The sequence below is a fragment of the Limulus polyphemus genome, unplaced genomic scaffold (genome assembly GCF_000517525.1).
Source record: "Limulus polyphemus unplaced genomic scaffold, Limulus_polyphemus-2.1.2 Scaffold1161, whole genome shotgun sequence".
In the NCBI taxonomy this organism is placed as follows: Eukaryota; Metazoa; Arthropoda; class Merostomata; order Xiphosura; family Limulidae; genus Limulus; species Limulus polyphemus.
In genome coordinates, this window is record NW_013666771.1 from 97,102 (window position 1) to 109,087 (window position 11,986).

General features: G+C 33.2%; 1 protein-coding gene across 2 annotated transcripts in view; it reads left to right on the forward strand.

The window, feature by feature from the left end:
• Nucleotides 1-11,986, forward strand: part of LOC106462414 (coiled-coil and C2 domain-containing protein 2A-like) — an 82,436-nt gene that overhangs the window by 41,408 nt on the left and 29,042 nt on the right. For both annotated transcript variants that reach the window (XM_022389667.1, XM_022389668.1), the window contains exons 18-20: nt 1,113-1,179; nt 3,847-3,939; nt 6,074-6,158. In XM_022389667.1, the coding sequence (XP_022245375.1) occupies nt 1,113-1,179; nt 3,847-3,939; nt 6,074-6,158 (245 nt within the window). The remainder of the gene's footprint in view (nt 1-1,112; nt 1,180-3,846; nt 3,940-6,073; nt 6,159-11,986) is intronic.

An 11,986-nucleotide genomic window follows, 5' to 3' on the forward strand; every position in this document is an offset into this window, starting at 1 on the left:
CATGTCATTGCATTTGTTGACTTACATTCAAAAGTTTATTGAACTACTATATTATGTATTTATGTCAAGAAGTTTGGTATGAAATTATAGATTGTAATTCAAATTTTAGTATTATACATTAGTTAATTTCGTAATTTAAAAGTAAATATTATAAGAACACACTTAAATATCGATATTTGTGTGTCGTGTGGTATGTTGAATGCAGTGTTTGTTTGAATTAGATGTTTCTAATGTCCAAATACAAACTCTATAGTTTCTTAAAAATTAGAAACTTAAATTACCAATATTGACAAGCTAGAATCTAGTATAAGAACCTCCTATCTTTTCTATTTGCTTTTTTTATACCTATCACCCCACTGCTCCTTCTAAGCATGTACCTAGTTCCTAAATCCCATTTCCTTTCCTGGTCATGTTAGTTTAAATATTTAATTTTTACATTATAATTGTGTCATTTCTGTACATCATGAATTTAATACTTCATAATTCAGTGGTAAGCTGCATTTTTAAGAAAGTTGTCTTTATTTTATTACTGAAGTTTGTATGTAAAGAAAGAAGGATGCATATTGTAAATGTATTTGAGATTTTTGTAAAACTGTGAAACTTTATTTATATAAGTGTTTTGCTCAGCATTTTTGTATTTTTTTCTTTAAAATATATATACATATATATATATATATGTCTGTGTGTGTGTGTGTTTTCATATGTACTACAAAAAGTTAAAAACAACTCTGTACACTTGATGTACAATGTAGCAGGAAATTATTTTCCTTTGGTGTGTCTTTATTGTTTCAATAAAAACTTAAAGGTACTACATCATATTAAAATACTAGTAGATATACATATTTGATAAGATTTAGATTTAAAAGAAATTATAAAGAAAAATGAAACAAATGAAGAGAAGTAGAAACAAAAAGTTAATCGTGAAAGTTCATTAAAATGTAAGAGACCTTTCAGAGCATAAATTCAGTTAGAATGGAAGAAGAATACATCATTAACAAAAGCTTACAGAATGTAAAACAAGAATTACCAACAAATTAATTACTTTTAACCTTATGGATTGTTATAAATACCTGAAACATTTAAACTTCAAATAATTGTTTATTTCTCAATAGGTGAGCCAAAATTGTATCTTGATTTAAGCCTAGACACTCCTATTACTCCCCACCACCAGTGTCCAAGGTTTGTAAAATTTATGTTCTCTTGTGCTTAAATTTGTCTATAATTTTTTACAATTACCTTTACCTCTGTGATCTTTCAACCAATTGAATTTTGAGTTGTTTGTTGATGTGATCTTCACATTCAACATGCTTTACAAGCAGCTTATCTTTAGATAATATAAAAATTGTAGTTTATACTATCTAACAAACCTCTTGCTATAACAAGCTAAGAATTTCAACTTTGTGCTGTATCAGCTTTGATTACCACAACTTGGCTCATGGCCAAAAAAATGTTACACAGTATACATTTTTGTGATAGAAATGTTTAACACTCATTGAAAAACAAAGTGACATTAATTAAGTAGTTTTTTGTTCAATACCTGCTGAAGAGGGTTGCGGAAGTTATATTTAAACAATTTTGGAGTCTCACCATGTCATTAAAGCTCATGTCACCACATCTGGTCATGCTTTGTCTGATGACCATGCATCTTGACTAAAGCCCAACAGCATAGTTTCCATTGGAAAGGCTTTGTTGTAAGACTGTCACATAGGTTGTGGAAAGTATCCAGGAAAAGCACACCACTTCTTCCTGGATGCTTTACACAACCTATCTAGTGTTCACTGATAATGGTTTCCAGCATTATGTTTCAATAGTTTTGTCATATAGATATCCTTAGGTGCTGCTTCTACCAACTTGACCAGTATGTCATCATATGGAATAGCATCATTACCATTTTCATTCACCAGCTGTTTGAGGTATGTGACAATTGAAGGGAAGGTGTTACTGGAAGCACTATTTTGGTGAACCCATATCCTGTTGGCCTTTTTTCCCCATACAAAACCAGTATTTTTTTGTGATACAGAGGACCCAGAACATTGGTCTGATAGTAAACAGAGTTGATCTTATATTTTGTATCCACTGTTCTAATCCCTAACAGTTTGATTACACAGGAATCCATAGGTACTGCTTCCATTGACTTAACTAGTAGGTCTTCATATGTAATAGCATGAATACCTGTTCCATTCTTCACCTGCTTGAGGTATCCAGTGTTTGAATGAGAGGTATGACTGGAAACATTATTTTAGTGAACCTATACCCTTTGGCCTCATTTCTGTATGTTTTTATGTGGTACAAAGGGTCCAGCACAATGGTCTAGTAGTGAGAAGAGCTCTCCTTGACTTTTTTATCCACTTTCCTGATCCATAAATTGCCCCCAGCTCAGTATCCACTGATGATTATCGAGGTCTTTTGGAAATTTTTTCATCCATTGACTGGTAGAAAATAGCATAAGATTTGTTATAGTTATCAAGGTACTCATACACTTTGTTGAGTGTTATCACTTAATACTATTTATTTCTGGCTATGTACCATTCATATAGTTTTCTGCAGATAGGTTTCTTTTTCTTGAATATGTCATGGAAGCATCTTGAGTACCACTGACTTGTGTTAGTTTTCTAGATGAAGGTCCTTGTTGATTATGTTACCTACTGTTGACTAGGATGCTAATCTTTGTTTTGTGGGCTCTCATCTGTTACAAGACACTGCATTTTGCCTACTACTGCTTGGGTATGACTTGTAGTAGGTCTTTTTCTGGAAGTCTTAGTTCCCCAAGTTGTTCCATACTCCTTTGTTTTTGAATACCATTAATTAAAGAAGATATCCCCATCTTGAAAATTCGAAATCCCTGATGTTTCTGAACTGAGTGTATGAATATTTTGTGCTGGAAAAGGCTCTTATATACCTTCCCAAAAGCAGTTAGTTTTTGGTAGCATCACACTTCCTACAAAATGCTGAACAATGTCAGAATGTAGCTCTGATGCATGCCATTCCAGAGCACCTTTATATCAGCTGTGATTGTCACATGATTTGCACATTCAAAGTCATTTTAATATAACAGATATGCAACAAGGCAACTTAATTCATTATTTTTTTTTTTTGTGGCAAATACATTTTTTTAGCTGTGGCATAGCAGCTCATAGAAAGACTGTGCTTTTTTCAAGTACAAACTTTTAATGCCATGTTTTATTTTTTCTTATTGTGCTTCTCCATGAGTTATTGCTGTTTGGAAGGATTTACTTTGTATTGTGTTAGCAAGTAGTACAATAGTCTCACCAGCATCTTTCTGGAGTGAGGTTTCTCCCTATTTGTTGTGTAAAGCCCATATTTTTGCAGCAGTTCATTAATTATACAATTGTAGATATGGCAGAATAGAAAGTGATACTTAAATAAGTAAGATCTGGTTATTTATAGTGGTAGATCAGATATAAATCATACTCTTCTTTTAGTTGAGTGTTATAATTATTTTTTTGGTTGTTATCGATGAAAATGAATTTTGTAATTTGTAAAACTTGTTAAACAAAATAGTTATCTTTTTTTTTCTATGTTATTGAAATTCACTCTACCCCAGCAAAGAGTGTGTAGAGCTGTTTTGGTATACTCTGGGGAATGAAGTTTGGCTTGAATAATGAATTAAGGATATTTGATAAGTAAAACAGCATTTTAATATGTTAATAAAATATAAGGTTTCTGAAGGAATAGCATATAAAATGCAAAGACATTGTATAAAACTATATTACATCATTTGACATTTAGTTAATAATTAATTTCATAGTTGTTTTTTTAGCTTGTAAGATAATGACAACCCGAATACCTCTATGTATTGTAGAGTTAATTTGTGTTTTAATATAGAGAAGAACGACATAGAAGAAATGATGTATCCCGAAGGAAACTTATGATAAAATTAGTATTCAATGAAAAGGAGGTTTGCACAACTGTTGAAAGGTAATTTTAAAAATCAACATGATTGTGATTGGAGCAGTGTCTATGTTTTAAATATTGTAAATGTACATGGAAGCTGATTTAAACTTTTAAAGCATGGTTTGGCAGAAATTTATCCATATCAAGTGTGGGACATCCGTAATATATTTAAAAATACATTATCTTTTTACTAAGCCATTTAAGACCAAAATTTGAAACTTTAAAGTAATATACATTTTAATATATAATATTCCGTAATGAAACACTTGTTTTAATATCAGTATATACTGAAGTGTTCTGTATAATTTCAGATTATATCATGGATATCAGATATATTTAATGTGATTAAGACTGGAAGCATTATTAATTCAATAATTGAATAAAAGACATAAGACTTTCTACATGCAATTAAAGAAGTTGTAATAATACATATATATACAGGTTATTTTGTAAAAAAAAAAAGACTCGCCAAAAATTTCTTAAGAATTCCAAACTTTTATTTTTGGAACTTCCACTGTGCTCCTGCTACAATTATCTTCATGTTAGTATTAGGCTCTATCTCAAGTTTCCCTCAAGGAGAATATATTTTTTTTTACAACATGCTGTTATAATTTGATTTGGAAATAAGATAGGTTTTAATAAATTACAGCATGAGTATAAAATTATATGTAATTGATTAGAAAAGTATTTGATTTTTCAACAAAGGTAGGAGCCTGAAATACCCTGTAAATTGGGCTCTTGCTGTTGGGAATTGGAAAAAACTGGATGGGCAAAGTTCTGCTTGGATGAGGCAGTAGGTTAAAACTTAATAATGTATATTATACATTAGTTACACTAATTGTTCCCTCAAAATATCAAAAAGAATTATTTACAATTCTGGTATAGTTTTTGTATAATACCCTCTAAAATATACTTTGTGGATGAGCTCAGCCAGAGCAGTTTTTGCAAGTTAAGTAACACATATGTCACTGGATTGCTCTCCTTATCCTCTGTATGAATGAAAAAAAGAATATATTTGATGAAAGAACCTGAGTATTTTCAAAAGTTCTGGAAAAAACTAGGGCAGCTGAAAAGAAATCTTGTACCAAGATGTTTCACTTTTTCAGTGAAGTTTCCTCAGTTGCTATGATTGTGCTTATAGTATAGAAAAAAAAATTCTGGATGTGCATATTCCAGTCTTGATGGGGATGTTAGTTTAAACTTAATGAACACATACCATAAGCCAGTTAATTTCTCTGGTGGTTTACTATAAATATCAAAAATAGTTATTCTTGAGTCACTTATGTTTTTCTCCATTGGTGTTAGTTTTGAAAGTTTCAATTCTGATTTCAAAACAAAAGGCATTAGAGAGATAAGATAAGCCTATTGGATTGCAACTTTAAATATTCTTCAACCTTTTGGAATAAATCTAGATCTTGGAATCAGTGATTTTCCATCATTACTTTGTTTTCTGTTAGAAAAATTCAGTTTTTGTTTGTTTATGTATTATGAATTCTCAGTCTATACTCCTCATCTTTTTTAATACTTATTAATCAATTGTGATAATTTTTGGATGATTTTTTAGTTTTATCTGTTTAACATTCCTCTTTTAATCATACCTCACTTTTATTTTACTTTATTAACACTTAATGTAGTTTCTCTAGAGCATTTTTCTTTTTTAAAACAATAAATCTCTGACTTCTTTACACCTAACAATCTTGTTTCTGATAGTATTGCACCGGAAATAAGAAACACTTATAACAATACATTGAAAGCTACTGAAAACACTTCTGTATTTCCATGGTGGCCTGCAATAACATCACGTAAACTTCACATTATCTCACACTTTGTTTTACAAGATCATTTCTAGTTTGCCCCCTGAAGAAGAACGGTCCACCTTTCGAAAGCGCTTGGGTTTAGGGTATTGTATTTTTGAGTTAGATTGATTTCTTGAACATATGTGTTTTCTTAACATCATGAGACTTTGATTCAGATTAGGTTTGAGGGTATTTATGTTTTGTGGAAAATCAAAATAATTTAGTTTCTGCTGCTATATTAATAGATGATTTTTTTGTATAAATTGATTTTTAAAAGTTTTTACATTTAGTTTTTGCATATACAATTGTAATGATCTTATTATGTTAGCAATTTTACATGTGAGATATTTTTTTATTTTTAGACCATTGTCACAAGAATTTACTGTTGTCTGGGGACAAATATTCAACTTGCAGATTTCTAAATGGTCAGGAAGCTTAAGACTAGAGGTAAAAAATACATTTTCATTCCAGTTGTTTAGCTTCTATGACCTCTTGCTTTATAATTTTCTAATAAAGTTTGTAACGAACATTTGAACATTTTATATCAACAATTTTAGGTGTCCAGCTTGCAAAAAAGAAAAAAATTATTTGTGCAAGTTATTTTGCACAATATTAGGAATTGAAGCAGTTTAAATATTCAAAACAGGCAGATTTTCCTCTGAAATATGAAAAGCCTTTCCTTATTGAATTAATCTTATACTGTTAATAACTATGTAATTAAAGTTCTAAATGATATTGACATAATGCAGAGCATACATCAGTTTATCCACAGTTCTCCACTTTTCTACATGACTTACTGTACTGTCCCCTGCTGGGACAACAGTAAGTCTATGGATTTACAACTCTAAAATCAGGGGTTCGATTCCCCTCAGTGGACACAGCAGATAGCCAGTTGTGGCTTTGTTATGAGAAAAACACTTATAGTACCAGCATCAAGAGAATGTATATAAGCTCTGCTTTTGTGCCATAAGTCAGATATTCTTTTTGACAGTCATGCTCCTAACTTCACTCACTATGAATTCTGAAGTTAATATTTATTTTGACACAAATGCTTCCACTAATACTGGAAATTGTTTAACTTTTTTGGAGGCTTTACTCTAGCCTACAAGAGATTTTGTGGATGCACTGTAAGTTTTATTGATCAGTGTATTTGGACTGTTAATGCTGAAATCTCTGCTGCTGTCCCTTTTGGGTTTCATGATCAGTTGGATGCTAGAATTGTGGAACACCCACTATTTTCTCATGATCATGAAAAATATTAATATCTGCAGAGCAAGATTTATCTGCTATCTCTGATCCTGATGAAGCTTCTGCTACTGTGAGTTATCTTTTCTTTAAGGTTTGCTCTTTAAATATTGAACCAATTTCTGTCATGCCTGAGGGTGCCAGTGTAATGGTAGGTTATTCTGTTCTTGAATATTTATATTTTTAATTTTCTTCTGATATTTGGGTCATTGCGAATGCTTTTATAAATCGGCAAAATGCTAATAGTCTTCATGTTCCTAAATTTATCATGCAGGTGACCTTTCATTGGGGTCTTACTCCTCAAGTTCTGGACCCTCAGAGCACTGTGATTTGTTTTGTTTTAAAACTTTCTTTGTCTTTGCAATTATTAGGTGTTCTCTTTCTCCTTATTCTTTTTATCAGGAATAAATTTCTACCTTGCAGTCTTCTTTAACTTCAGTACTCACTGAAATAGTTTCTATTAACCATGTGACTTTTATGTTTCTTTGGTAATTGAGCCTGTTGTGCTGTGTTGCAAGGTACACATTTGTCCTGAACATCTCAGCTGACCTTGAAAGAGCTTCTTTCATGAATTGTTTTCTCTCTGAAGGAATTTTACTCAAACTAATTTCTTATTCAGGAAAAGTACATCAGCAGATGCTGAATGGATTTTAGCTTTTACCTTTTTTACTTCTGGTAGTCATTCCTCTTCAAGACTACCAGCAAGTAATGCTCATCCTCTTGCCATGCTTTCTACTCAGTTGACTTCTGCTACTTTTACTTGTTCCTTTTGACTCTACCGAGTGTCCAAATGTAGAAGTAGTTATAATGGGACATCTCAACCCCCTCATTGATTGTTTTCTCTGCTCCCTGGTGGCTCAGTAGTAAGTTTGAAGGCTTACCTGGGTTTCATATCTGTGGTGGGCACAGCACAGATAGCCCATTGTGTAGCTTTGTGCTTCACAACAAAGAAAGAAACAAACAAACAGTGATTGTCTTCTACCCTTGAATGATATTGAGAGGTCATCTTTCATTATTTTCTCGTCTTTGGGACCCTTGGCTTCAAGATTATGTTCAACAGATCCTTTAGTTCAGGCTTAATGTTCATTTTCATCATTCTGTTCACTAATGTTTTTTTATTTTTCTTCCAATCTAGCTTGCTTACAATTCGTGAATCAGAAAGTTTCAATTTTCCCTAAGGAAAGAGCAGTCAAAATCGTTTATCATGCTTCTTGGTTTCTACTCTCATCTCTTTCTCAACTCAGTCTTTACCTGGAGGCACCTCATTTCAAAGTAGAAAACATGAGGTTGTTGCTATAGTTTCTTTGTTGTGGCCTTTGGATGATGAAAGTGGATATACACAATACTTATATTCATGTCATCTGTCATTGTGTAATTTTCTTTGTTTTGGTCATCAGGGAGTGGTTTATCTATTCACTGCCCTTTCTTTCAACTCCTTTCATTTCCTATTGATTAGTCAAAGCACTTTTAAGTGAATGATCATGTTATTCTGACTCTTTTTGCCTACTGAGTCACTTGTATACACACTCTCAGTTGAAAACACAGTTGGCTACATTTTTTGGGTGATTGTCCAGAAATCCTATTTAGTTCCTATACAGTATTTGGTATAACTGGGGTTTTGGATCAACACAGTTAAAGAACTTTTTGTCCATCTCCTATGGCATTGCAGTTCTTACTGTCTCGTTTACATACTATTCTGTCTTCCACACCCACTGCCAAAGATATCCTTTCTGCTTTGGAGACAATGGATTCACTTCATGAATTATAATCCCCTTTGTGACACCTCCAATGGAACTTGCTTTTCAATGCTTTCTGACTTCAGACCTGTTGTTCTACAGTACAACTATTTCTTCCTTCAATTTCAAGTTTCTCCAGATTTGGTTGAATTGAGCATTTAAGACAGCAGGATCTCCATTTTTTCTCATTCTGTAAACCTTTATCTTTTTACAGATGCCTCTCTCATGGGTTGGGATATTGTGTTGAAGAATCAGCTTCTTTCTGATTTTTGGATTTCTCAGGAAGCAATTCTTCACAGTAACATGTTAGAATTTTGATTTGTTAAGCATAGTTTTCACACGTTTCTGCCCATTCTATACCACAATTCTGTTTAAACCTTATGATGAATTACACTTTTCAAATTTTGTTCTGGCAACATTGATAAATTGGCTTGTGCAGTTGATCAATATTGTTTACTGTGATATTCCTTTACATCTTAAAAGTGGATTTCATTTTACTTCTCACCAAATTTGGCATTTGGTAATGTCTTTGACATCTCACTTGCAGTAACCTTTAGAGGACATTTTATAGGCTGATATCCGGAAAAATTTGACTATGTTGTTAAAATTTTATTTATGTCACATTGCTGTCTCTGCAGCTTTAGGATCCTATTTTCTTCTTGTTGTGATCTGTCAAACCAAATGAATTTCCTAACAGGCAAGTTATTCTCTGTTACTATATGATGTCTCATAACATATTCAGTATTGTAATTGCACTGTTTAACAGTTGTTGAGCTCATCTTTGGGTCTGCCTGGTCTTTTAACTTCTCCCTGTCTGCCTGCTGACTTGGCCAACTTCTTCAGATCTGTGTGTAAAGAACCTTCACCCCACTCCTTAGCTATTACTGATCTCTTCCTGCAAGAATTTTCCACTACAGGTAAAGGACAGTGTTTCGTGATCTTACCCTAACTGCCTGTTATTCCACTCATGTAATCACACCTGAGAATGTACATGGCTTCACTGATATATACATACCACCTTTACCCCTTTTATATATATTATCTAAAAGGTTCTTAGGGTGATGAAGTACCCTTCTGTATATAATACCTTTTTCTGAGTGTTCTCATTAGGTCTAGCCTCTAATATGAGGCTGTTCCACTCTCATCAATTCTCCCATAAATTTAGTTCATTGACTTTTAATGTAGTTGTGGATTCTACTTAAACTCTGACTGATACCACCTTTCAGTTGTTGTGGTCTAGTTGTTAACTTCCTGCCTAAGAACTGAAATTTGGGTGTACCAATTATTATTATTCATATTAATAAAAGCTATGAAAGGATATGACCTTGAATGACTTTGTTGATATTGTCACAGGTTATGCTCACAACAGCTCATTATTTGCCACTAACAATTATACCTCTCTTTAATTACTTGCCAGTCCACAGTGTTTTGAATCATCCAGTATTCTGATAAATGTGTTTAATATTACTCAAAATTATTGTACTAACTTTACCCAGTAAGATATTTATGGCTGTGATATTCAGATTCACTGATCTCCAATGGGTAAGTAATAAACAATAAACAACAGATTCAGTAAATGTTTTGCAACAAATAAACCAAACACAGAGAAAAAAGGAAAAGACTTAAGCACATACATAAAACAAAAAGAAACAAATTTGGTTTTTCACAAAGTCACCAAGTTACTGGAGCCTTATTGACACTGGCTGACATTTTTTTAACTTGAAAACTGTACTTTTGGAGCAGAAAGAGTCAGAAACATCTTTACTAACAATTGACCAAAGAATTGTGTGCATATCACACTTGTAAGTTAGGCAAAAGTCATAGTGTGGTACCCTCACAGTTCTAGATTACCTATGTTAATGACAACTTCCACTATACTGATTTTAAAATAGATTAACTCACTGCTCAAACTTATTTTTTCTTATATACATTTTTTGAATGGATAGGTTACCTGAGATATCATGACAGTTTGTAATTAAAACTCATGTTTTCATTTGTATTCAGTGTAATTCGTCTGTGAATGAGAAGACATCACATTTGAAATAACACTATAAATAAGATATTTTTAAACACGTTACATCTTGAAATCATATAATAGTTTTACACACTACAGTTGTACTTTTCACAATTAATCAGAAGCATTATTTTGTAAAACTGTGAGCCAACTTATCTTACTTCAGAATTCTATAACAAGAAAATTATTTGAAATACCAATATACATACATACACAGTGTGGTCACAAGTAAATAGACATCACCTTTTCAGAAAAAATGAAATTTTTCAGTAATATTCACATGAATTGATATATTTATAATTTTATTAATATCTAGTAGATCTTCCTTTCGCTTCATGGAGTTCGTTGATCCTTTGGGGCATCGTGAGAATCATCTCGTCAATTTTAGATCGTAGGATTTTCTTTTTGCCCACTCTTGCTTCAAAACTTGGAGTAGATCGCTCTTCGAAGTTGGTTTTTTAGTTGTTTCTTGACTTGCCAGTCGAGTATGGACCAGAGGTTTTCGATAGGGTTCATGTCAGGAGATTGGCTTGGCCAGGGCAACTTCTGGATACTATTTTCTTCCTGCCACTTTTGGGTGTTTCTAGCAGTGTGACACGATGCTCCATCTTCCTGGAACAATGTTTTGTTCTTGTCCACGAAACCCGAGGAATAAAGTGGTAAGAGTCCTTCCTCCAATATTTCGACGTATTTCACAAAATTTATGTTGCCAACCTCCACTAAGCTCGATTTCCCACCAACCCAAACAGCTCCCCAAACCATCACACTGAAACCACCATGCTTCACAGTTGGCTGCAATCTGTTGAGCCAAAACTCATAGTGAGGCATTCTCCAGACCCACATCCTTCCACTGTCCGAAAATTGAGCGAATCTTGATTCGTATGAGAACAATACGGTCTTCCAAAAGTCCAAAGGCTTGGTCATCATATCACTTGCCCACTTCTTTCTTCTGACTATGTTGGAAGGTCTTAATAAGGGCTTCCATCTAGCTGCTCTGCAACGATAATCCAATCTGTGGAGAATCCATTGAACAGATTTCGGGCTCATCCCACCAACTTTGGCCACTTCTGCAGTCATTAATCTGGGATCCATTTTGATGTTCCTCTTGACAGCCCTTTTTGTCCTCTCCAATGGACCAGGATGCCCCGGACGCTGCTCAGTTGTTTCCTTGCCATGTTTCCTGAACTGCACGATGATTCTGTTGACTGTCGAAAGCAGGATTCCCAAATTCTGCGAAATTTGCCACTGACTTATTCCACCATCTGCTTGACCAACTATCC